The following is a 27,576-nucleotide window of genomic DNA, read 5'->3' on the forward strand; positions in this document are numbered from 1 at the left end:
GGAGTTCAAGACCAACCTGGGCAATACGGTGAGACCCCATCTCTACAAAAATTTTTAAAACTTAGCTGGGTGTGGTGGCACACACCTGTGGTCCCAGCTACTCAGGAGGCTGAGGTGGGAGAATCACTTGAGCCCAGAGTCTGCGGCTGCAATGAGCTATGATCACACCGCTGTACTCTGGCCTGGGTGACAGAGTGAGACTCTTGTCTCAAAAAAATAAAAGTAATAAATAAAGTAGATGACAGGATTCAGGTCCTAGTTCTAACTCAGTGTTTGGCCATTACATGATTTGGTGGGGCAAGTCCCTATTCTCTAGGCCTTGACTTTTTAGATGTCACAATTTCTATGGTCCTTGATATAATGACATGTCTTTGCTCTGCATTTATAATTTAAAAGGCATTCAAAATTATATGATTATATCTTAGAGTAAAAAAGCCCAAAACAAAATGTGTTTTACAACAGATCAGGAAGAATTAATGAGGCTAATATTAAGGTCCTTATACCCATTCAAAAAGCTTTGTACTTAAGAATATGGAAAAATATATGCACTGCCAATGACAATTGTAGGTTCAGATCTAACTAAAGTAATATGTAAAACATTACATTTTCTTGCCTTTTCATATTTAGTACTTAATGACTTAGGGTCATGAGAAACCTCAAAGTTACTCTGTAACACAATGAACCTCCGGGGCAAATGAAGTCTGTACGGTTTAAGTCCTACCCCATGATGGCCCTAAACTGAGCTTTCTTACTGTAAGTCTAGTTTTTATACCTTTTTTGCTGACAGATTGCCACTTTTTGGTAAGTTAAGTGGGCTTGGAAACCAGATAACTGCATTTGTAAAACTTCATGTTAAAAACGAATACACAGAAAAGGAACAAACTGTTGTACACACATCTTGGATTGATCTCAAGGGAATTACACTGAGTAAAAAAATCCAGTCTCAAAATATTATTGTATAATTCCATTTATATAACATTGAGATGATAAAAATCATAGAAAATTATTAGTGGTTGCCACAGGTTAGTGTGGGAGGTGGCTATGGCTATTAAAGGATGACATGACAGCATGAGAATCCTTGTGATGGAACTGTTCTGTGTCTCGACTGTGTTGGTGCTCACACACATATAAGAGTGATAAAATTGTCTACAAGTGAATATAAAAATGAGTACATGTAAAACTAGTGAAGTCTGAATAAGGTTGGGTGAATTATGTCTGTCAATTTCTTGAAATTGATATTGTACTATATGCAAGATGTTACTATTGGGAGAAACTGGGTAAAGAGTATATGGAAACTGTATTCAAGTCATTCTACAATTGTTTTTTAAAAATGAGTGCACAGAATCAGAGGAGGCACTCTCTTTTAGTGCTGTCAACACATGGCTTTTGTAATACATTTTGGGTGCTCAAAGAATATGTAGTTTGCTTGATGGTTCTAAAAAGAGAAATCTCAAAAGAGCTAGATCCTACATAAATGAGGTACTATTGGTGTTCCATCTTCTGAGATGAACCTGTTAATTAGGGCAGTTGCCGTCAGATCTCTTTTTATTCACAATATTTTGCTTAAGCTTTAAAATATTTTGTTATTAATAATTGGTCATAAAACCTTTTTGGGGGAAGAGGGGGGGTAGGGGCGGGGCGTGCTATGGAACTTCAAATGGGCAAAACCAAAAGTACCGTGGCTGATTGCAGCTGTAACAATTAGGTCTTTGGAGATACGTAAAATCCTTTAAAGCAGTGACTGTCTCCCTTTATGCATAAAAATTTTTTCTAATCTACTGGGTGCTCAGGAAGGATCACGGAAAGAGGGCATTATTAAATAAAAAGAAATTATACCAATGTGGCTTTGGATTTTCAAATAACTCTAGCCCTACCTGCAGAGAGGCAGATTCAAACTACACGCGATGTTAAGAACTGAAATGGATTTTAATCTAGTGACCATTAATAAAATAACTGAATTAGTTTCCCAATAGTGTTAGTTACTTTCCCAGTTTATTAGGGGGTGAGCAAGAAAAAGCATTCCTGGGTTTCCACTTTCCAGTCCAGAGCTGTTTTTCACGGGAATACAGCCCTGCAAAAGTTTCCCTCTCTCCAAGCACTTCCTCCCCTTGACTGTTCCTGGAAGAAGGAACGACTTCCAGTTAGAGTTTAAATGAGCATAGTGCCTAACTCAGCTCTTGGCTTTCAGGGAAAACTAGAAAATACGTGGTTTCATTGCTCTGCGGCCTAATCCAACCCCGGACGAGAGAAGAGTAAGAAAATAGGATACACTTGCAGCGCGCAAGCGCTGCACAAAGAAGGCATGTCCTCTCTGAGTCGCCGTAGGTGCTAGGTGGCTGTGGCTTTGGTCGTTACCCCACCCCCTTCCACGTCAGCCAAGGACTCTGGAGCCGCCGCCGCTGCTGCGGGTTGGAGCCGGAGTAGACGGATCCACGGCTGCCCCAAACCACTACCCCTCGGAGCCTGGTAGTGGGCCACAAGCCCCCAGTCCCGGAGGAGTGGTGGGTCGGGCAGAGTCGGAAGAACTGGCTCTCTAGCTGGAAGATGCGGAAAGGGAGCGACTAGGCCGCTTGCGTCTGGGCCTGGCAGAGGGGACGGGGTCGGGGTAGGGGCGGGGGCCTAGGAAGCTCCGGGTCGGACGCTGCATCCCGCCCTCTGTATTGGTCAGGGGTCTTTCCCTCCCAAGACCCCGAGGCTTACCCTTTCAGGCCCAGGCCTGCTTTGCTGGGGGAAGGGGAGGAGGAAGCGGGTGGGGCGAGGTGGGGGTGCAGCGCGCTGATTAAGGGGCCCGCGGACGTATAGTCGGAACCCACCAAGGACCGCGATAAAGCGCTTTAGGGTTTTGGCAGAGTATTCAGGCACAAGGTCTCCTAACTTGAGCATGCAGCTTGTGTGTTGTGTTAAAAACTATATGTTCCATAACATTGTGGGGTTTGGCTGGGGGACTGTCACTGTTCTGTGGGCCTTCCTTCGGCTGTACAGCATTCTCAAACACTGGACTCGTGTGCGATGGAGGGAGTGATAGATAATATACTTTATGCCGGAGCTGACAGTGTGGTTTTTACTAGAATTTATTTTTATGGGAACACGATATAGATTGACCTGTCCTTTCTAATACTTTAAAATGTCACTATAGATACTGGTTTGTGGGTTTTTTGTTTGTTTCTTTGTTTGATTTGTAATCATGTACCTGTGTTTATTTTTCTAGATTTTCTGGCATCCTTAAGTCTTGTATCAAGGATTAATTATAATATAACCAGAAACCATGACGGCAGCTGAGAACGTGTGCTACACGTTAATTAACGTGCCAATGGATTCAGAACCACCATCTGAAATTAGCTTAAAAAATGATCTAGGTAAACTTTGATATTATTTTGAGAATGAAATGAAAAAAGAAAAGACGAAAATAAAAAACTCATATTTCTTATTCCTTTATAATTAGAAATGCTTAATTTTTGTCTAAAGTTTTTCTAGGATCTCTTCAATAGACCTTTTATTAAATTAAATGCGAACTCCTTTAGACTAAATATTGGTTGTTTGAAATAGAACATCTCAGTAAACCTAAAGAGATTTTAATAGTTTAGATATTCCTCAAAATGTCATAATTTTTGTGGAGTTCAATATATTATACTTAATGTAGCTGATGATATTCTCTAGGCAACAGATTGAGGATGTGTATTGGAATATCTTAATTCTATTGTGCACTTAATTTCATGTTACTTAGCTTGTAAAACCAAAAGAACTTTGTTCTTTGGGTTACCCACCCAGACAATTAGATCAACACTGGAATAAACATGTATTTTCCCGAAAAGTTTAACTTTTCATTTTTTAAGCATTTTTGCAAACAAGAAAACAACTATATTTGTGAATTTTATGTTTTTAATGTTTAATTTTTGTGGGTATACAGTAGATGTATATATTTATGGGGTACATGAAATGCTTTGATACAGGCATGCAATGCATAATCATCACATCATGGAAAAATGGAGTATCCATCCCTTCAAGCATTTATCTTTTATGTGACAAACCAGTTACACTTTTAGTTATTTTTAAATGTACAATTAAATTATTGACTATAGTTACCCCGGGTGCTATCAAATATGGGGTCTAACTCATTTTTTCTTTTTTAGCCATCTCCGCTTTCCTCCCACTACCCTTCCCACCTCTGATAACCATCCTTTTACTCTATCTCCATGAGTTTGTTTGATTTTTAGCTTCCACAAATAAGTGAGAACATGTGAAGTTTGTCTTTCTGTGCCTGACTTATTTCACGTAACATAATGACCTCCAGTACCATCCATGTTGTTGCAAATGGCAGGATCTCATTCTTTTTTATGGTTGAATAGTACTCCATTGTGTATATGTACCACATTTTCTTTATCGATTTATCCGTTGGTGGACACAGGTTGCTTTCAAGTTTTGACTGTTGTAAACAGTGCTGCAACAAACATAGGAGTGCAGATATCTCTTTGATGTACTCATTTCCTTTCTTTTGGATATATACCCAGCAGTCAGATTGCTGAATCATATGGTAGCTCTATTTTTAGTTTTTTGAGGACCCTCCAAACTTCTCTGTAGTGGTTGTACTAGTTTACATTCCTACCAACAGTGTACAAGGGTTCCCTTTTCTCCACATCTTCACCAGCATTTGTTATTGCTTGTCTTTTGGATAAAAGCCATTTTAACTGGGGTGAGATGATATCTCATTGTAGTTTTGATGTGCATTTCTCTTATGATCAGTGACGTTGAGCACCTTTTCATATGCCTATTTGCCATTTGTATGTATTTCTGAAATGTCTGTTCAAATCTTTTGCCCATTTTTAGATCAGATTATGAGATTTTTTTTTCCTATAGAGTTTTTTGAGCTCCTTACATTTTCTGGTTATTAATCCCTTGTTAGATGGGTAGTCTGCACATATTTTCTCCCATTCTGTGAGTTGTCTCATCACGTATGTCAATTGTTTCCTTTGCTGTGCGGAAGCTTTTTAACTTGGTATGATCCCGTTTGTCCGTTTTTGCTTTGGTTGCCTGTGCCTGTGGGGTATTACTGAAGACATTTTTGGCCAGACCAGTTACCTGGAGGTTTTTCCCAATGTTTTCTCATAGTAGTTTCATAGTTTAAAGTCTTAGATTTAAGCCTTTAATCTATTTTGATTTTATTTTTGTATAAGTTAAGAGATAGGGACAAGTTTCATTCTTCTGCATATAGTTTTCCAAGCACCACTATTGAAGGGACTGTCTTTTCCCCAATGTATGTTCTTGGCACCTTTGTCAAAATGAGTTCACTGTAGGTGTATGGATTTGTTTCCAGGTTCTCTATTATTTTCCATCGGTCTGTGTGTGTTTTTATGCCAGTACCATGCTGTTTTGGTTACTATAGCTATGTAGGATAATTTGATGTCAAATAATGTGATTCCTTCAGTTTTGTTCTTTTTGCTAAAGATTGCTTTAGCTATTCTGGGTCTTTTGTGGTTCCATATACATTTTAGGATTGTTTTTTCTAGTTCTGTGAAGAATGTCATTGGTATTTTGATAGGAATTTTATTGAATCTAGATTGTTTTGGGGGTGGTATGGACATTTTAGCAATATTGATTCTTCTAATCCATGATCATGGAAGATCTTTCCATTTGTTGATGTCCTCTTCAACTTCTTTCATCAGTATTTATAGTTTTCATTGTAGAACTCTTTTCATTTCTTTGATTAAATTAATTCCTAGATATCTAATTTTATGTGTGGGTATTGTAAATGGGATTAGATTAATTTTTAAATTTCTTTTTCAGATTGTTCACTGTTGGCATATAGAAATTTTACTTATTTTTGTATGTTGATTTTGTGTCCTCAAACTTAACTGAATTTATCATATTTCTGAATTTTAAAAATGTATCCTGTGTCTCCTTTTTGTGAGTGATTCTGTCAAGAAAAAAAATTTATAATTAATACACTTTCCAAAGTTATGATTCTTGTTTAATTGAACTACTAAAAATAAATATAACTTAAACTGATAAATATTGTTTAAACAGAGCAGAGTGAGAATTACGCTTCAAATATAGAAAGTATCTTTTAGAAGATAGTTTGCAGTTTGAAAAGAAACTTAATGTTTTACTTGTCTAATCCCACTTCTTAATCAGCAGTAATGGAATACCTCCTGATTTTAGGTTACTTAATACTAGGTTTCTATAGAGGTCTATTTTTAGAGAAGGGAAAAGAAACCCACTTTTATGACATTTAAAATGATACCATTATATGCATAAGCCACATATATTTCCCTGTTTTCATATTCATGTAGGATAGTTGAATGCAAAATAGTGAATACACTCATTAGTGGTTTTTTTCCCTCATAATTTAAAATTTTTCATTATTAGATCCTCAGGATACTTAAGGTTATAGGTAGGAAGTTAAAGAACAAAATTTGCCCCTAGTTGGAACGATGCCCTAGTCTTAATTGAAGCTGCCTTAACTACCTTCCTCCAACCAATAAATATATACGTACTCTCCAGTTTAATGTATATTTTTGCCATTAAGAACAGTTGAGACTGGGCACGGTGGCTCATGCCTGTTATCCCAGCACTTTGGGAAGCTGAGTCAGGTGGATCACTTGACGTCAGGAGTTCGAGACCAGAGTGACCAACATGGTGAAACCACATCTCTAGTAAAAATACAAAAAGTTTAAGTGGCTATTAAATGAAAAGTTCTGAGGGTCAGATGAGCCACCTCATCTGACCCTCAGAACTTTTCATTTAATAGCCGTTTAGCTCTAATCATTATAAATTTATTTCTCATATTTAGGCCCAAATCTGGTTCCCAGTAACTATTAGTTGTAGTTCTTTTCTACCATTAGTTTTCTACCATTAGTTGTAGTTCTTTTCCTCATAATGGTCCTGAGATTATTGAAGACTTGTGATCACTCTTTGTTCTCCCCTTCCCAAGATAATTCATTTATTTTGATGATCTAAACAGTTATAGTAGCAGTGTGCTACTACATACTTCTCTGCCTTTGAATTTTGCATCCAGAAGATTTTTAGTACTATAAATTCTTCAGTATGCAGTGATAATGGTGTGAAATTATAGATAGTTTTGCATAAAATACTTTATATTGCAGAGTTTTTAGGCTAAAAGTAAACTAGCATTTTATCTTAAATGTGTCATCCTTAATTCTAAATAATGACTACTAATCTAGAACATTTGAATTACCTCGCAGTTTTCCAGATGGTAAGAAAGATTCTAAAGTTTTACAGCCTGTAGAACTATGATGAGATTTTAGAAATAATGCACTATTTTAGTTTTCCGCCTTTTTGAGTATGACATTTCTCTTTCTAATGTTAAAAAAGTTACATATTTATCCTCCCGTAATAGTAGTTTTAACTTTGCTAAAATGCACACAAATAGCTAAAAGCTGTTTTGAATTCAGAAGCAATTAATAGCATGTGTTTACATTTTGAAAAATAGCTATATGTGTTTTGAAGCACATGTTTACTTGGTATGACTGTAGATTCATGGAGTCTGCATTAACTCAATTGGCTGGGAACCAGAAATCTAATCCAATGCCTTCATATTATATATAAAGAGTCTGATTTCCAGAGATAAATGACTTGAACAAAGACAACTTGTTTGGTGGAGAACCAGGTGAAGAACGCTTGTCACTTGGGTTTGTACTTTTATTACCATTGCTGATACTGAATTAAGAAGATACATTTTATTTTGTTAATTGCTTTTAAATTTATGTGATGAATTTTCTTTTGAAATAATCGTGCTTTTTTTTTTTCAATTTGTGATTCAGAAAAAGGAGATGTAAAGTCAAAGACTGAAGCTTTGAAGAAAGTAATCATTATGATTCTGAATGGTGAAAAGCTTCCTGGACTTCTGATGACCATCATTCGTTTTGTGCTACCTCTTCAGGATCACACTATCAAGAAATTACTTCTGGTATTTTGGGAAATTGTTCCTAAAACAACTCCAGATGGGAGACTTTTACATGAGATGATCCTTGTATGTGATGCATATAGAAAGGTAAACCAAATCTTAATTTTGTCTGAATATTGCTTTGAATTTAGATCTAAAATTGGTAGAATGGACTTTGTTTTAATTGTTAAAATTGAGTCTTTGATAAGATGTAAGTTGTAAAGATTTGGAATTAAAGTTGTAAAGAGTTATTGTAAAAAGTTTTATCGTCACTCTTTTCAGACATTTTCTATGCATTTTATGTATATATATTAATTAAAAAACAGTGACACATGTAAGACATTGATGAGATAGGTAAAAATTGCTTCAGTCAACAAGAATATGATGGAAATTGGTAATCTAGGTCTTTTTTCTCAAATGTATTTTTTTTTCCATTGGAAAGTTTTGCATTAAAATTTTATTTTTGTAAAGAGCTGAAACTCAGCATATTTTAATTTTTATATCAGGATCTTCAGCATCCTAATGAATTTATTCGAGGATCTACTCTTCGTTTTCTTTGCAAATTGAAAGAAGCAGAATTGCTAGAACCTTTAATGCCAGCTATTCGTGCGTGTTTGGAGCATCGACACAGCTATGTTAGAAGAAATGCTGTTTTGGCCATCTATACCATCTATAGGTAAATAAAGATACTGCTTCAGCTTCATTTTGTGAAGACTGTTTAGTCTCTTAGACTAATAGTTCCAAAATGGTTGCTTGCAGACTGAATATAGCTTGGAGCTATGTTTTGTATGGCCAGCACTGTATATTTTATTATGAACATTGAAAAGTCAAAAGATCTGGCAGCTCTGGCCCTAGCTTCTGCATAACAACATTCTGCTGAACTTGGATAACAATAACCCCCTTTAAATAAGTTATATACTTTACAGTTTATGACAGTGCCTATCATTCTCAACCCTATTACTCCAAGCCACTTTATATGTTCACTTGCTTAGCTTTTAACTTTGGACTTTGTTTTAGAATTCTTTTTGTGGAATGTCGGTCTTTTCTTTTTACTGTCAGAAGCTTTGAGGAAGGAACTTTTTAAATGAGAAGGGCTACAGTTATAATTGATTCCAATTCTTAGGAAGCTGAAGATTTTGAAATTTTGTTTTTGTTTTGTTTTGAGATGGAGTTTCACTCTTGTTGCCCAGGCTGGAGCACAGTGGCGTGATCTCAGCTCACAACAACCTCCACCTCCTGGGTTCAAGTGATTCTTCTGCTTCAGCCTCCCAAGTAGCTGGGATTACAGGCACCCACCACCATGCTCAGCCAATTTTTGTATTTTTAGTAGAGACAGGGTTTCACCATGTTGGCCAGGCTGGTCTCGAACTCCTGACCTCAAGTGGTCCACCCGCCTTGGCCTCCCAAAGTGCTGGGATTGTAGGCATGGGCTACCACACCTGGCTGAGATTTTGAATTTTTAAACCAATTCAAGGAATCAGATGAAGCTAGAATGCTCAGTTTTTACAGTCACAGGTATCAATTCATTAAGCACTACAATGTCATGTTTATAAGCATCTTTGTACTTTAGTAGATTTGTTGGTTAAGATACAATTTCATAGTTATCTTACTATTAGATTTTATCCATTAAGGAAAGTGGTATTCTGGTTAATAATGTAGGTGAGCCAGGTGTGGCGGCTGATGCCTGTAATCCCAGCACTTTGGAAGGCCAAGGCGGGCCGATCACCTGAGGTCGGGAGTTCGAGACCAGCCTGACCAACATGGAAAACCCCGTCTCTACTAAAAATACAAAATTAGCTGGGCGTGGTGGCACATACCTGTAATCCCAGTTACTCCGGAGGCTGAGGCAGGAGAATTGCTCAAACCTGGGAGGCAGAGGTTGCGGTGAGCCAGGATCACACCATTGCACTCTAGCCTGGGCAACAAGAGCGAAACTCCATCTCAAAAATTAGAATAATAATAATAATAATAATGATGATGTAGGTGAGTTCCTTTAATGTTACCATACAGACTACACAAATTTCAGAATTTAAACTATAGTGCATATAGAAAAATTAGGCCACTTATAAGACTGTTGGAAATTTGAACAAATTTGTTCAAATTTGTGAGATATGATGATGAATAATTAGTTTTACAAGAGTCCTCAATTTTAGAGAAACCTACCAATATATTTACAGAAGAAAGGATGCATTGCCTATTGCCTGTGATTTGCTTCAAAATAATATGGCAGGAGGGAAATTTGGCAAGGATATAGATGAAACAAAACTAGCTATGAATTAATAATTGTTGAAGCAAGGTGATGCATTTTATTAAGCTAGTGTTCACTCTTCTGTGTACTAATATTTCTAAATTTCCAAAAGAAGAGGCAAGTCAGTAAGTAAATAGCACACAACTAATAAAATCCAAGGTACTATTTTCTTCCTCTTAATGTAATTCTTAATATATTGATATGCTTAAAACGTATGCACAACAGTTATTAGAGACACTAGTTAACAGATGGCATGTTGAATAAATCAGCTTTTTCTGTATTGAACTAGAAAACGTATAATTTGATAACTTAATAGATGAAGGTGTAACTTTGTGTTTCCTTCTCCCAGTTCCAATTGATTTGAAGTTTCAAACAGCAGGCTGGGCATGGTGGCTCATGTCTGTAATCCCAGCACTTTGGGAAGCCGAGGGGGGTGGATCACTTGAGGTCAGGAGTATGAGACAAGCCTGGCCAACATGGCAAAATGCCGTCTCTACTAAAAAAATAACAAAAATTCGCCTGGCATGGTGGTGCGTGCCTGTAGTCTTCAGATACTCAGGAGGCTGAGGCAGGAGGATCACTTGACCTGGGAGGTAGAGGTTGCAGTGAGCTGAGATCACTCCACAGCACTCCAGCCTGGGCAAAAGAGCGAGACTCCGTTTCAAAAAAAAAAAAAGTTTTAAAAAGCAAATGAAATGGCTGGGCACGGTGGCTCACACCTGTAATCCCAGCACTTTGGGAGGCCAAGGTGGGCAAATCATGAGGTCAGGAGTTCAAGACCAGCCTGGCCAACATGGTGAAACCCCATCTCTAATAAAAATACAAAAAATTAGCTGGGCATAGTGGTGGGCACCCTATAATCCCAGCTACTCAGGAGGCTGAGGAAGGAGAATCGCTTGAACCCTGGAGGTGGAGGCAGCAGTGAGCTGAGATCGCACCACTGCACTCCAGCCCAGGCAACAGAGTAAGACTCTGTCTCAAAAAAAAAAAGCAAAAGAATAATTTATGTTGTAAAGTTTGATTAAATTTAATTTTGGTATTGTCCAGAGAGTTACTAAAATAGTAAAGTAGGTTTTTATTAAATATGGATATCTGTTTTATTTAAAGAAATTTTGAACATCTTATACCTGATGCTCCTGAACTGATACATGATTTTCTGGTGAATGAGAAGGATGCAAGTTGCAAAAGGAATGCATTTATGATGCTAATTCATGCAGATCAGGTGAAGTACTTTTGAAAAAATACTTTTATTACTGTATTTAAGTGAAAATTAAAAGTATTACATAGGCTTAATCATGGTTTTAGTCAGTAATTTTGTTTATAGTTCATGTGGTTTGTGTATTTTGATAATTTTAGGCTTGTAGAAAAATACATTTTTTTAACACTTCTCTAAAATATTGCATACATATACATTCTTTTTTTCAATTAAACATTGAAGAGGTATTTTAGAACAGCCACCTTACAGTTTTTTAAAATTGAAATGATTATGGCTGTGTTCTATTTTGGGGCTTTGATGACCTGTTCTTTCTTACGTCGGTATAGATCTAAAATTGTTTAGTAGAGAAAAATAGTAGCTTTGCATAGGTACATCCTTAGCCATGCCTGTGGAAATAGGGTGGCCTTCAGTGTAGATGTGTATCCTTTTAAGTTCTTCAGCTTTCATACGTGGGTGCCAACTCTGCATCCTGCTCTGCTGGTGGTTAAAGTATATGGATCTACTTTTGGTTAGCAATTACTCTGTACACCTTGATGCCATCTAATCTTGAAATTTTCTAGCCAGTATTTATCACCAAAATATGGGAAATAATATGCATAAAGACTGAAAAATATGGAGGCCTTCCATTCCTCTGAAATCTAGATACTGTTACTTTTTTCCCCCAGATCTTCCTTTAATGGATTGTCCCCTAATTATTTAAAATTGTGGTAACATACACATAACAAAAATTATCACCTTAACCATTTTTAAGTGTTCCATGATTTTAAATACATTTATAATGTAGTACCATCACTACCTTCCATCCTCATAACTTTTTTTATCTTGCAAAGCTGAAACTCTGTACCCATCAAAAAAAAAAAATCCTTCTTACCATTTCCTCCCAGTCCCTGGCAACCACCATTCTACTTGCTGTCTCTGTGATTTTGACTACTCTAAGTAGTCCATGTAAGTGGAATCATACAATATTTGTCCTTTTGTAACTGGCTTATTTCGCTTAGCATAATGTCTTCAAGGTTCATTTATGTTGCAGTATGTGTTGGAATTTCTTTCCTTTTTAAGGCTAAGTAATACCTGATTGTAAATATATGCCACATTGGGTTTACCTGTTCATCCATTGGTGGACGCTTGGGTTACTTCAGCCTTTTAGCTATTAGGAATAATGCTATTGTGAACGTAGATGTACACGTATCTGTTTGAGACTTTGCTTTCTGTTCTTTTGGGTATATACTCAGAAGTGGAATTACTGAATATACAGCACTTCTGTTTTTAATTTTTTTAGAAGCTGCCATACTGTTTTCCACAGCAGCTCTACCATTTTACATTCCACTGGTAGTGCACAAGGGTTCCAGCTTCTCCACATTCTTGCTAACACTTGTTACTATTTTTTTTGATAGTAGCAACGTTAATGGGCATGCGAAGCAGTATTCGATATTGTCATTTTGTCTTCCTAAACAAGATTATGAGAAAGCTGTTTATATGAGCCACAGTGTTTTGTCCTCTTGTGTAATTGGTTTTACTGACCAATGCTTTTGGCATTATGCTGTTAACCTACATTAAGGGACATAATCAGAAATAGTCCAATAAAATTTATTGATACTTTTACTGGAGAGATGTTTTCAGTATTGTAGTTCTTTATATTACAATGTCCAATATATGAGAACACATAGGAGATTTTTCTTTTAGGTCTCAGTAATAGGAATAACTATATACCTAAGCAGCTGGTTTTGATTGTATGGATACCCTGAATCCCATAACATATAGTTTTTCCCTCTTTGGTTTAGCTGCTAGAAAATCAGACCCCAGGTTTGTGGCTCATTTCCAGAAAATATATTTAACTTTATGTCTTATATTTTATATGTTAACTTTGTTCTTGATTTTTGTTCCCAATTAATATCTCTTTGCCCTGATCTCCTCATTTGTTTTATATTGAGTTGTAATGTGTGTATTTTTTTAAGATGCATTAAGTTCTTCTATTGAATGAGGTGGCGGACGATAAATATATTCTTATTTTTTTAGGATCGAGCTTTGGATTACTTAAGTACTTGTATTGATCAAGTTCAAACATTTGGAGACATTCTGCAGTTGGTTATTGTTGAACTGATTTATAAGGTAAGAATGATAATCTATGATGGGTAAAATAAACTCAGCAGTTTAAGACAGGGTTAAATAGTTTCTTTCTGGGATAATAATTGCTAGGATAATATATTTTAATAGTATAAATATTTTATAGCATAGCCTAGTAAAGCCTTTTTTTCTTTTACTTTTGGTTTATTGTGTTTTCCAAGTAGAATACTTGCTTATATCCTTTCTAAACCTCCATAAAGATTCTGATAAAAATTCATGGCTTGAGCCAGTGTAGCTCACATAAATCATTGTGAACTTCCCAGTCACTGAATAGATTATGAATTAGGCTTTAGGATAAAATTCAAGATTTTCTTGAGCGTGTATCAGACTACTAAAATCAAACAAAAAAGCCTTAAATACTTTTTATGTTCCCTGTTTGTAAAAGAGAATGGAAAAAATTTAAATGCATGAAATATGACATTGTAGGCCATTGACAGGAAATCTAAAACCAGCTAAGAATTTTGGATTTTTAAATGAAGTACTATATTGGCAATACTTTAATGTGATATATCCTTTGAAAGAGTTTATTACATCTTAATGTTCTGATAAAAGGTACAGTAAGATCCAACTTTGCTATTGATACCATTAGAGGCCAACAAAACGTAGGTCCAGATGACTTTATTAAATACAATAGTATGGTCAAAACATCTGTGGTAGACACTACTAACTGATTATAGCTGTCTTTGCTTCTGTAAGAAGGGGCTTCTCTTAACACAAGGTACCAGTAGTTTGGAATGGAAGTTTAAAATGAAACGAAGACTGGTAAATATACAGTTTTTGTTTTCGTTTTTTGTGTTTTTTGGTGGAGTCTCGCTCTGTTGCACAGCCTGGAGTGCAGTGGCACGATCGTGGCTCTTTGTTGCCTCTACCTCCTGGGCTCAAGCGATTCTCCTGCCTCAGCCTCCTAAGTAGCTGGAATTACAGGTGCATGTCACCGTGCCGAGCTGATTTTTGTATTTTTAATGGAGATGGGGTTTCACCATGTTGGCCAGGCTGGTCCCAAACTCCTGACTTCGTGATCTGCCCACTTCAGCCTCCCAAAGTGCTGGGATTACAGGCGTGAGCCACCATGCCCAGCCTATAGTTCTTTTTAATTCTTGTGTATTAGGATGCCGCTGAGGTTCTCAAAATTAGCAGTTCTCTGCTATCTAATGACTTGTTTAGTAGGGTCCATGTTTTAGTAAAAGGGAATAGCTTTTAAGTCATGTCCATGTAATAGAGATTTGACTATATATATTTTAGGAAAATCTAATATGAATACTGACTTCAAAAGAGAAAAAATAAGGGATATTTGCTATGCAAGCAAAGGTATCAGGATGCGTTTAGATGGGATAGAAATTTTTAGTTTTCTCTCCAAAGTTGAATACAGTCTCAAATAATAAGTAGTAGTACTTGGGAAAAATGTGTTATCTTTCTTGCTTGAAAAACTGGTATTTTCCTTTTATTAGCTATTGAGATTTATATCATCCGTCATGTTTCTCTTTGGCATCCAGAATAAAAATGTAGGACCAAATTTAATATCCTGTGACAGTACCCATATTAGTGTACTGGGTTAATGTGTCCTTACTTTTGTTACTTTACATTTTCTTTTTCTCTTTCACTTGTGTATAACATACACATGTTTTAAGCCATCAGAAAACCTTTTATGAAACAGTAAAAATGTAAATTATGATGGGATGAATAAATGAATGCATAGCTATAAAAATTACTTCGTTCACACCATCCTAAAGCCATTTCTTATCTATGTTTTTGTTGGCCTCTTACTTCTTTCTGAAATTACCAGTGTTGTGTCATAGTGTCTTATCCCATTTTGGCTGACATTTTCATATGTCCTCATAAGACTGTTCTTAGCTTTCATATTGAGAAAACTAGCATACCATAAGCTGATGTTCATGAAAAAACTCCATTTGAAAACAAGCGTTCCTGAAATCAGTTGAAGTCTTAATGTTTTCTTCTCTAGGTCTGTCATGCTAATCCATCAGAAAGAGCTCGTTTTATTCGCTGCATCTATAACTTACTACAGTCATCCAGCCCTGCTGTAAAATATGAAGCTGCTGGGACATTAGTGACACTCTCTAGTGCACCAACTGCAATCAAGGTACTGTGTATTTCTTTTGAGGCCAGATTAGGTGATTGATTTTCTGTCTTAGCACTCTTGATTTAGTGACATTGCAATTCACTATGTGGTTACATGGCACAGAGAGAACAACTACAAATTTTATAAAACTATTTGATGCTTTACATTGTTCATCCTTCCTTCTTTTCTTCCTTCCTGCTTTCATACACATGTATATAGATACAGACAGAGAATGACAGTACAATTAACCTCTGACAACACAGGTTCAAACTGCGCAAGTCCACTTATACATGGACTTTTTTTCCACTTCTACTACTCCTGAGACAGCAAGACCAATCCCTCTTCCTCTTCCTCCTCCTCCTTAGCCTACTCAGTGTAAAGAGGTTGGGAATGAAGACCTCTATGATGATCTACTTCCTCTTAATGAGTAGTAAATATTTTCCATACGCTTTTCTTAACATTTTCTTTTTTCTAGCTTACTTGATTGTAAGAATATATAATACATTTAACATATGAAATACGAGTTTTTGTTTTGTTTTGTATGAGACAAGGTATTGCTTTGTCACCCAGGCTGGAGTGGGGCAATCTTGGCTCACTGCAACCTCCACCTCCCGGGTTCAAGCAATTCCCCTTCCTCAGCTTCCCGAGTAGCTGGGATTACAGGTGCCCACCACTATGGCCCATCTTATTTTTTGTATTTTTAGTAGAGATGGAGTTTCACCATGTTGGCCAGGCTGATCTTGAACTCTAGACCTCAAGTGATCCGCCTACCTCAGCCTACCACAATGCTGGGATTATAGGCGTGAGCCACCACGCCTGACCACAAAACATGTTTTAATCAACTGTGTTATTGGTAAGGCTTCTGGCCAACGGTAGGTTATTAGTAGTTAAGTTTTTGGGGAGTCAAAAGTTATGTGTGTGGCTGGGCACAGAGGCTAACACCTAAAATCCCAGCACTTTGGGAGGCCAAGCTGGGAGGATTGCTTAAAACCGGGAGTTTGAGACCAGCCTGGGCAACAGAGAGAGACCCTATCTGTACAGAACTTTTTTTTTTTTAATTAGCTGGTGCTAGGTGTGGTGGTGCATGCCTGGAGACTCAGTACTTTGGGAGGCCAAGGTGGGATGATTGTTGGAGGCCAGGAGTTTGAGGTTGCAGTGAGCTATGGTGGTGCCACTGTACTCTAGCCTAGGCAACAGAGCAAGACAAAAAATAATATGAATTAGCTAGGCATGGCGGTGTGTGCTTATAGTCCCAGCTATTCTGAAGACTGAGGCATGAGGATAGCTTGAGCCCAGGAGCTCAAGACTGCAGTGAGCTGTGATTACTCCAGCCTAGGTGAAAGAGTGAGACCCTGTCTCTAAGAAAATAAAAATTAAAAGAAAAATGTTACATGTAGATTTTAAGTTTTAGTGAGTGTTTTCAATAATAGAGTATTACCTTTCTCCCTTTCTCTAATTTATTCTATCAAGACTATATCAGCAACCCCTAATCTATTCAGAGAATGAGCTGTTCTAAAAGCCAAATTGTTTAAATTAGAGAATTTACTGCTTTACCCTCCAAAACTTGAAATTTTTTTTTATTTTTTATTTTGAAATAATTTTAAACTTACAGAAAAATTGCAAACATAGTACAAAGTCCTTTTTTTTTTTTTGGTTTTTTGTTTGTTTGTGTTTGAGATGGAGTCTCACTCTGCTGCTCAGGCTGGAGTGTAGGGGCATGATCTTGGCTCACTGCAACCTCCGCCTCCCAGGTTCAAGTGGTTCTCCTGCCTCAGCGTCCTGAGTAGCTGGGACTACAGGTGCACGCCACCACACCCAGCTAATTTTTGTATTTTCAGTAGAGACGGGGTTTCACCATGTTGGCCAGAATGGTCTTGATCTCCTGACCTTGTGATCCACCCACCTCGACCTCCCAAAGTGCTGGGATTATAAGCGTGAGTCACCACACCTGACTGGGACATAGTTCTTATATATTCTTCACCCAGCCTTTCTCATATGTTCACATCTTCTATAATCATTGTATAATTGTCAAAACTACAAAATTAACATTAGAACAATATTATTAACCAAACTACAGGCTTTATTTATATTTCATCAGTTTTTCCACTGATGTCCGTTTTTTGTTCAGGATCTAATCTAGGATCTCATATTGCATTTAGTGGTCATATCATAGTTTCCTCCAGTCTGTGCTAGTTCTCAGTCATTTATTATTTTTCGTGACCTTGACGCATTTGAAGAAGACTGGCTGGTTTGTTTGTAAAATATCCCTCAACTTGGGTTTGTCTGTTTTCTCAGATTGAGGTTGTACATTTTTGGAAAGAATACCACAGAAGTGATGTGTCCTTCTCAGTGTATCTTATCAAGGAGTACATGATTTCTATATGTCTTATTACTGGTGATGTTAAACTTGATCAGTGAAGGTGCTGTCTGCCAGATCTTCCAGTTTTATGATTTCTTCTGGTATAATCAGTAAATGTTGTAGGGGGGAGATACTTTGAAACTATGCAAATATATACTGTTGTTCCTCAAATTCACACCTACTTATTTCAGCATCCATCAGTGGATTTTCTTACAACAATTATTGCTATGGTATTCTAATGGTGGTTTTCTGTTTCTCTCATTCAATATTTATTAATGAAATTCTTGTGCAGGGAAGGGCTGTTCTTTCTCTTCCCTCCCTCCCTTCTTTTCCTTCCTTCTTTCTTTATATCAGTATGGATATTTTATTCTGTCATTCTAAAATACTTTACACATTTTTTGTCTTAATAATTATTATAAATACTAAAATATTTTAACAACTCTGGGTGATCTTTATATTCTTGTTGTTTCTGTACTGCAATGCAGGTGAGTTAGACTTTGCCTCTAAACTGAAATATGCTTAATAGATGTACTTCTTGGGATTTTTTTCCTGCTTTTTTCTGGCTTGTTCCTTAGTTTCAATCCTTAATTTTTGGCTGTTAGTAAGTATTTCTACCTGTAGCAGCTTTTTTTCATCCTTTTAATTTGTAATGCCTCTAATCTTCTGTAAGTTTGAAAAATAACAAGGGACTAGAGGAACCCATTCCTCAGAACAAAATGTATAATGTATAAACTCTAGTACAGGGATTAATTAATGAGTGTATTGTGCCTTCATGGGAGTGTGTGTGTGTGTGTATGGGTGTGCGCGCGTGCACACGCACGCGCATGCTTATTTTCAGATTTTATGTTTATGATAGATGAATTAGTTCTTAAAATATTTCTTTTTTTATATAGGCCGCTGCTCAGTGTTACATTGATTTAATTATTAAGGAGAGCGACAACAATGTAAAACTCATAGTTTTGGATCGCTTGATAGAATTAAAAGAGCATCCTGCTCATGAACGAGTATTACAGGTAAGTGTTATCTGAAAGAGAGAGATCCTAAATGAAATATTTTTCAAATTTAGGTCATTCTCAAGCTTTGCCCATCTTGGTTAACCTAAATGCTTGAAAACTGAGCGGTTTATATTTTGATCAGCTAAAGTGTTAATTATGGAGTCATCATAGACTTTTGGGGTATTATCTTTACCATAAAAAAAAATTTCTAAAATGGCTGGGTGTGGTGGCTCATGCCTGTAATCCCAGCACTTTGGGAGGCAGAGATGGGCAGATCATCCGAGGTCAGGAGTTTGAGACCAGCCTGGCCAACGTGGTAAAACCCAGTCTGTACTAAAAATACAAAAATTAGCTGGGCGTGGTAAGGTGCATCTGTAATCCCAACTACTTGGGAGGCTGAGGGCAGGAGAATCACTTGAACCCAGGAGGCAGAGGTTGCAGTGAGCTGAGATCGCACCACTGCACTCTAGCCTGGGCAACAGAGTGAGACTCTGTCTCAAAAAAAAAATTTTTTTTCTAAAATAAATCGATATTATCTTTTTTATCTTTTTGGTTTGTACTGTATTGACTATTCTTAGGGAGAGTGACATACTCATTTTAATTTGAATATAATTTACATTTCATGGAAAATTATTATACCAATTGATTGAGAACAAAAGTTGATCTGATTCTAGAAAATTATCACCATATTTGTTTAATCCATGAGAATAATAATGGTTATAAAAATAAAACCCCATGACAGGTAAATGCAATCTGATCTTGGATCAGAACAACAGCAACAACAAATTTCTATGAAGGACATTATTGGGACAGATTGAGAAATATGAATATGGTGTGTATATTAGTTAATAGTATTGATCAATGTTAAATTCTCTGGTAATTATAATGTGGTTATGTAAGAAATTATCCTTACCCTTGAGAGAGAGACACTAAAATGATTAGCAGTAAAGAGCAAATGTGGGCCGGGTGCAGTGGCTCATGCCTATAATCGCAACACTTTGGGAGGCTGAGGTGGGTGGATCTCCTGAGGTCAGGAGTTTGAGACCACCCTGACCAATATGGTGAAACCCTGTATCCATTAAAAAATACAAAAATTAGCCGGGTGTGGTGGCGTGCTACTGTAGTCCCAGCTACTCGGGAGGCTGAGACAGGAGAATTGCTTGAACCCAGGAGGCAGAGGTTGCAGTGAGCCAAGATCTTGCCACTGCACTCCAGCCTGGGCGACAGAGCGAAACTCCATCTCAAAAAAAAAAAAAAGCAAATGTGGGAAGATATTAACTGGTGAATGTAGGTGAAGGATATACAGGAGTTCACTCTTAGAACTTTTTTATCAGTTTCGAATTGTTTTTAAGTATGCATCTTTTAAATGTTACATTTTCCTATGGAGTCAAATAATATTATCACACTTAACAAAATTGTTAATAATTTATTAATGTTATCTAATACCAAGTCTATATGTAGATTTTCCTAGTTGTCCCAAAAGCCCTTTTTGTTTAGTTTGCCTATTTTGTAACCATGCATCATATCTGGTGGTTATGCCCTTTCAGTGTCTTAATTTTGGACAGTATCTTTTTTTTAATGACACTGATTTGTTGAAGAGACCAGACCAGTAATACTATAAAATGCCCCTCTTTCTGGATGTGTATGGCTACTTTCTTATGTTTAGCTTGTTCTTTTGACTTCTGTTACTTTCTATAAACTGTAAGTTGGAGCTTGAGCTTTAACTTGACAGAGTCGAAGTAAACATTGTCAGTTTGAATGTGTCATGTGATATTATTTCATATTGCAGTGTATCAGGAGACCCAAAATATCTAGTTCTTCCACCACTAGTGGTTTTGTTATTGATTAAAGAATTAACATGATGCTAGATAAACCCCACCATTCTGTAGTAAATATACTTTTCTTGTGACCAGAAAGATTGGTGTTAATTCCTGATTTTTTCTTCTTTTTTAGGATCTGGTTATGGATATCCTAAGAGTATTGAGCACACCAGACTTAGAAGTACGAAAGAAAACTCTGCAGTTAGCACTGGATCTTGTCTCTTCTAGGAATGTTGAAGAGGTAAAACAAAACTCTGACAGCGCTTTGTAGCTATCAGGCCCAAATGTGATATAACTCTCACTTATTTTTACTTCGTTCTATAGCTGGTTATTGTCCTGAAGAAGGAAGTGATAAAAACTAATAATGTGTCTGAGCATGAAGATACTGACAAATACAGACAACTCCTAGTGCGAACATTGCATTCCTGTTCTGTCCGATTTCCAGATATGGCTGCAAATGTTATTCCTGTGGTATGTAATTCTGATCACTTTAATTTTGAAATTCTCTAATAGATTTTTTTTAAAAAGCTAGTTATTTGACAGTCAAACTCCAGAAATCTCAACTGCCTGGGACCATTAAATCTCATGGTGAGAAGTGATCTTTATGTCTACCTCTACCTTTAAGCTCAGAAGGGTGAGGACTGTAACTTCTTTCACTTACATATTCATCTAAAAAACAAAAACAGTGACCAAAAAAAATAGCTTTGCATATTATTTTAATTGATGATATAGTTACCTAAAGTAAAATTATGCTGTGTATATGTATTATTCAGTAAGGCAAATAGGTACTTATTTTAAATAGCTTTAGCTCTTAAAGGAATCAGTTATAGGAAAAATTAACATACCTAGAATATTTTGCTGTCACTATCAGATAAGTGAGATATGTTATTATAATTTGATTTTTGCCTCTGAGCTCTTGAGTTCTTTCTAAAATGATTTTACTTTTAGTTACAATTTAGGAGGATCAAATTCATTTATTTTGAGTTTTGGATCTCTGGCTTATCTTTTATCATAAAACAGAAAAGCCATTGTGACTTTCTTTACGTAATAGCACTTGTCTCTCAATTTACATTTTGTTGTGTATTTGAAAATTATTAAGAATTACAAGGGTCAGTCTTGGCGGTTCATATCTATAATTTGAGCACTTTGGGAGCGCTAGGCAAGAGGATTACTTGAGGCCAGGAGTTCGAGACCAGCCGATGCAATATAGGCAGACCCTGTCTCTACAAAAAAATTAATATTAGCTAGGCATAGTGTCATGCCTGAAGTGCTAGCTCCTGGGGAGGCTGAGGTTGCTGGAGGATCACTTGAGCCCAGGAGTTCAAGGCTGCAGTGAGCTATGATTGTGCCACTATACTCTAGCCCGGGCAGCAGAGCAAGACCCTGTCTCTTAGAAAACAACAAAAAAATTACATTCTTTATAAATTTATTGATTTATTTATTGTCCTAGATAATTTTCTTTTGGAAAATTGCTAGCTCTATTTTCCCTTTTTTTTTTTCTTTTAGTTAATGGAATTTCTCAGTGACAATAATGAAGCAGCAGCTGCTGATGTCTTGGAGTTTGTTCGTGAAGCCATTCAGCGCTTTGATAACCTGAGAATGCTTATTGTTGAGAAGATGCTTGAAGTCTTTCATGCTATTAAATCTGTCAAGTATGTTTAAAATACATTTAAATGTGAGGTCAAGTAAGCATTTTATCTTTAAAGGGTCGGTTGATAGAAAATAGAATGGAGAGGACAATCAAGCCGAAATAAGACAAGTGTAACAACAAGCATCATGCTTCCTCTACTGTCAGTTAATCCACAATATATGGCCAAAAATAATTTTTTTAGGAGTGATTTAGCTCAGTGTCTCTATTCTGATTTTCTCTAAAACATTTTTAATCTTAAAGTAACTAAAGAGCATATTTCTAAATGTCATCACTTTTTGGCTATTACTATTATTTGTATCTTCCTTTCACATTTAATGAAGAGAAAGATTGAAAATGCAACCTAAATCTGTCTTTTCCTTCAGAGAGCCTTTGCTAATGAGAAAGGACTGTTGCATCTAACTTTTGCTTCATTTAAAGCATTTGATAGATAGTCTATAACAGACTTGAAGTATGTCTAAGATAGGAAGGAAGGGACAAGTGCAAAATTGTTTTTATGATATGAAAATATATTAATATTTATGGAAGTGAACAGAACAGGATTTACTTCTTTTGTGAAAAAAAAAATCATATTAAGGATTTGCTTTTTTTTCTTGTGTGGGAGGGCTTTCCAGCAAAAACTGGAAAGCCTGCTAAACAAATTTTAAAAGAGCTATAACACTAAGGATTTGTTTTTAACAGCCATAATCTCTTAGAGCTTTGGTTTCTATAATTAATTTTTTCTGAATAAATTTAATTAAAATCTTAGGGGAAAGATGACTAAGGACTTTATTCAGTTTAACATTGTAAACTAAAGAATTGTTGGCTGGGTATGGTGGCTCACACCTATATTCCCAGCACTTTGGGAGGCCAAGGTGGGAGGATTGCTGGATGTCAGGAGTTGGAGACCAGCCTGGGCAACATGGTGAGACTTTGTCTCTATTTATTTTTTTAATCTAAATGAATGAATGAATGGTTGCTTTCTTTACTATTATTTTTTTTACTGATCCCTTGTACTTCTTTTGTTTCCATCGTTTAGTTCAACACCTTGCCTCTCTTTTCAGTGACTGAAAATAAAAAGTGAATTACTTTGTACATTAAAACAATACATTCCTGGTTTTCTTTTTTTATTTTATTTTATTCTTTTTTTTTTAAGAGAGATGAGGGCCTTGCTATGTTGCCCAGGCTGGTCTTGAACTCCTGGACTCAAGCAATCCTCCCACCTCATCCTCCACAGATGTTGGGATTACAGGTGTGAGCCACCATGCCTGGCCATAAAATAATACATTTCTTATAATAGTAAGTGATAAAGCCAAATTTACCTTCACTGTGTCCTAAATGGACACTTTTCTGTGAAACATTTTGGTATTTTATTTTTACTGCTAGTTTTACCAGTTTTAGAATGTTCCTAATAATTAATAAGAACAGTTATTTTACTTTTAATCTTTGTGATTTCTGGAGAGAACTGAAACCTAGGTTTTGTTAGATTCTTTCTGAAATGTTTATCTAAAATACTTTAGAACTGCAGAATCTTGTTGGTTTTTGTTTTTTGTTTTTTCGTTATTGAGACAGAAACTTGCTCTGTCACCCAGGCTAGAGTGCAGTGGCACGATCTCAGCTCATTGCAACCTTCGCCTCCTGGATTCAGGCAGCTCTTTTTTTTTTTTTTTTTGAGAGGGAGTCTTGCTCTGTCGCACAGCCTAGAGTGCAGTGGTGCAATCTCAGCTCACTGCAACTTCTGCCTCTCATGTTCAAGCGATTCTCCAGCCTTAGTCTCCCAAGTAGCTGGACTGCAGGCACCTGCCACTGCATCCAGCTAATTTTTTTTTTTTGTATTTTCTTGTATTATCAGTAGAGATGAGGTTTCACCGTGTTTGTCAGGCTGGACTTGAACTCCTGACCTCAGGTGATCCACCTACCTCAGCCTTCCAAAGTGCTGGGATTACAGTAGCCACTGTGCCCGGTCTCAAGCAGCTCTTATGCTTCAGTTTCCTCAGTAGCTGAGATTACAGATGTGCACCGCCATGCCCGGCTGATTTTTGTATTTTTAGTAGAGATGGGATTTCACCATGTTGCCCAGGCTGGTCTCGAGCCCCTGGGCTCAAGTGATCTGCTGGCCTTGGCCTCCCAATGTGCTGGGATTACAGGCATGAGCCGCTGTGCCTGGCCCTTGTTTTTATTTGTGCTTAAATTAACAAAGAAAGATCTCTGCTTCAAGATTTGTCTGCCAAGTTCACGTTTCAGATCTTGTATTGCCCTAGGATTTACCGAGGAGCATTATGGATCCTGGGAGAATACTGTAGTACCAAGGAAGACATTCAGAGTGTGATGACTGAGATCCGCAGGTCCCTTGGAGAGGTATGTTTTACTTTAGTAAATGCTACTTTATATGGTAGTTTTTCCTTTAGGAAAATCTGACTTTTTTGTAGTGATTTGCTTTTGTGTTTTTACTTACATTATTTACACTCTAGGTTAGATTTTGTTTGAACAAAATATTCTGTGTTTATTAAAAAAAAAAAAATTCAGAAGAAGCAGCTTGTAAAATTCTGCTTTAGCCTGTATTTTGAAGGAACAATGCCTTAGAGTAAGTCTGACTTTAGAATATTTATGTACTAAAACTGACAGTATTCTTCATCCTAACAACCTTATGGTAGAATAGAAAGAGCAGTGGACTCATTGTCAGGAGACCTGACAATTAGTTCTAGTCATTGTTCTGTCCACAGTTAGCTGGAGGACCTTGAATATAAGTTCCTCAACCTAACTAGACATCAGTTTTTTTTTCACCTATAAAATAAAGAAATTAAAATAGGTAATAATTAAATACTCTTAGTGCTCTTACATTAGATGATGGACTGGTATTGAGTAATAAATACATAATAGCCATTCAGTTAATTTAAAAGTTGATGAATTTATTATGTACAAATAAGTCAGATTTATTTCATTTTAGAAGGATGAGTACTGTTTTGGTTAAAATTTCAAGAAAAGGAATGAAGAAGAGGAATAAGGCTTAATGACCATCTACTTTGTGTTAGACACTGTCCAGTGCATTTTTCTATTAGGTAAAATGTGTGGAAAGAATTAAGATTTCCACTTAACAGATTAAGAAACTGAGGTCCAAAGTAGTAAGTGGCAGAGTGAGAATTCAAACCCTGGAATATCCATCTCTGAAGCCCCTGTTCTACCCACTGCATTGTCCTGGGAAGGAAATAAATTGAAAGCAGAGTTCCCAGTTCCAAAAATCCCATTAGGGTAATGAGATTTCTTTTTTAGAGAAACAATCAAATATTTAAATATAATTTTGCTTGCTGTTGATACTATTACTAAAATGATGTTTCCAATTGACTTTTAGATCCCAATTGTAGAGTCAGAAATAAAGAAAGAAGCTGGTGAATTAAAACCTGAAGAAGAAATAACTGTGGGGCCAGTTCAGAAATTGGTTACTGAAATGGGTACCTATGCAACTCAGAGTGCCCTTAGCAGTTCTAGACCCACCAAGAAAGAGGAAGACAGGTAATGTATGACACATTATTACTCTGCCAGCTGTACTATTTTTATTATTACTCTTGTATGTAAAACAGTCAAATGATTTCTTTTCTCTTGTTTTTGCAACCAAAATGAAAATATTTGCCATTTAAGGTACTTGAGAAGAGGAAGATGTTTAAGTTCATCCCCCTAGAAATTGTATTGATGGTTTTAATCTTCTGTCCCTTCCAGTGTTTTTATGGAAATAACTGTTCTGTTTAAATTCAAATTATTTTTACTCAGAAAATGCTAAGTGGGGGTAACTGATCATATTTGAGTTTTGTTGTTTATTAGCATCTGAAAACATTTTGAAGATTTTTCAATTTCTAAATGATGGAATAAAATTGTGCATTTTTCTATTAAGTAAATTTTAATGGTGAAGATGGTGAAATCTATGCCTAAAATTTTATTGAATACCCACTAAGTGCTAGGCATTGTGCTAAGTAGTATAGTCTTGACAATAAGCCTTTGAGATAGAATATATTATCTCCATTTTATGGAAGAGGAATTTGAGACTTAACTAGTAGATAAATAGGTAAGCTGGAATTTGAATGTACTTCATTAGCTGCAATTACATATGCCCTTAATTAAATATTTTATCTTTCCATATTCTGTTGGCTTTTGTGTCATTTGAAGATAAATTGTCTTTTTTTGAGACAGAGTCTTGCTCTGACGGCCAGGCTGGAGTGCAGTGGCACAATCATGGCTCACTGCAATCTGTCTCCTGGGCTCAAGCAATTCTGTTGCCTCAGTCTCCTGAGTAGCTGGGATTACAGATGTGTGCCACCATGCCCAGCTAATTTTTGTATTTTTAGTAGAGACAGGGGTTTCACCATGTTGGCCAGGCTGTCCTCGAACTCCTGACCTCAGGTAGTCCGCCTGTCTTGGCCTCCCAAAGTGCCAGGATTACCGACGTGAGCCACTGCACCTGGCCAAAGTTATGTTTTAAAGTCATGTATTACTTTTCTTTTTCCTTCTTTCTTCTGGGAGCTAAGGTGTTAGTTAACTGAGGTATTCTTATCACTGAAGGATGGTAGTAAGAGTGTTTAATAGGCCTATATCAATCATTTATGCAAAAGCTGCATGCTGCTTAACAAGTTGGTGGATTTGATTTTCCTTGATTGCTTTGCAGACCTCCCTTGAGAGGATTCCTTCTGGACGGAGATTTCTTTGTTGCTGCGTCCCTTGCCACAACTCTGACCAAGATTGCATTGCGCTATGTAGCTTTGGTTCAGGAGAAGAAAAAGCAAAATGTAGGTTCATTTATTGTACATTTATGCAACAATTAAACATTGAGTGCCTACTATATGCATTGAACAGTGAGGTATGCAAAAATTAATACCAAGTTTCTATCATGGAAGAGTTTATGATTTAATAGCAGAAGTGGACACGATAATACATTACTCTAAAATTGATAAAGTATCTTCCTCTTCTGTTTGGACTTTAAAAAAATTAAAATTGACAAAGTGATATAATAATAATGTCATGTGATTATTCCAGTGGAAGAGATAAAGGATTTATGAAGTCACTTCAGTTTGCTAGGATTAGTTCAGGACCAGCGAAGGAAGTGTCCTTCTCTCCAGCATCTGCATCCATTCGGTTATTGTCTGTTTTATCCCAGAATGTCTTTTAAATTATTCTCATCTGTAGTTCATACCTTCGTTGTAGCTTCTGACTGTTGTGACCAA

At 36.6% G+C, this 27,576-nt stretch overlaps 1 protein-coding gene and 1 non-coding gene across 5 annotated transcripts in view; one reads left to right on the forward strand and one right to left on the reverse strand.

Moving 5' to 3' along the window:
- The first annotated feature begins 2,330 nt into the window (after positions 1–2,330).
- The window catches only part of COPB1 (coatomer protein complex subunit beta 1), a 47,747-nt gene continuing 22,501 nt past the window's right edge, over positions 2,331–27,576 (forward strand). Inside the window, exons 1-14 of one of the 4 annotated variants that reach the window (XM_025355282.1) lie at positions 2,331–2,501; positions 3,209–3,356; positions 7,779–8,008; positions 8,407–8,576; positions 11,256–11,370; positions 13,381–13,473; positions 15,449–15,586; positions 18,818–18,937; positions 20,873–20,980; positions 21,064–21,210; positions 22,246–22,391; positions 24,628–24,724; positions 25,716–25,876; positions 27,021–27,141. In XM_025355282.1, the coding sequence (XP_025211067.1) occupies positions 3,266–3,356; positions 7,779–8,008; positions 8,407–8,576; positions 11,256–11,370; positions 13,381–13,473; positions 15,449–15,586; positions 18,818–18,937; positions 20,873–20,980; positions 21,064–21,210; positions 22,246–22,391; positions 24,628–24,724; positions 25,716–25,876; positions 27,021–27,141 (1,737 nt within the window). In that variant the 5' untranslated portion in view covers positions 2,331–2,501; positions 3,209–3,265. Of the gene's footprint in view, positions 2,606–3,208; positions 3,357–7,778; positions 8,009–8,406; positions 8,577–11,255; positions 11,371–13,380; positions 13,474–15,448; positions 15,587–18,817; positions 18,938–20,872; positions 20,981–21,063; positions 21,211–22,245; positions 22,392–24,627; positions 24,725–25,715; positions 25,877–27,020; positions 27,142–27,576 lie in introns of all 4 variants that reach the window. The other 3 variants (XM_025355283.1, XM_025355285.1, XM_025355286.1) reach the window with 3 other exon arrangements.
- On the reverse strand, positions 22,989–23,050 carry LOC112607451. The gene has a single exon (XR_003115797.1). It is a non-coding gene; the product is annotated as a U7 small nuclear RNA (small nuclear RNA).

Source organism: Theropithecus gelada, chromosome 14 (assembly GCF_003255815.1).
Source record: "Theropithecus gelada isolate Dixy chromosome 14, Tgel_1.0, whole genome shotgun sequence".
NCBI lineage: Eukaryota > Metazoa > Chordata > Mammalia > Primates > Cercopithecidae > Theropithecus > Theropithecus gelada.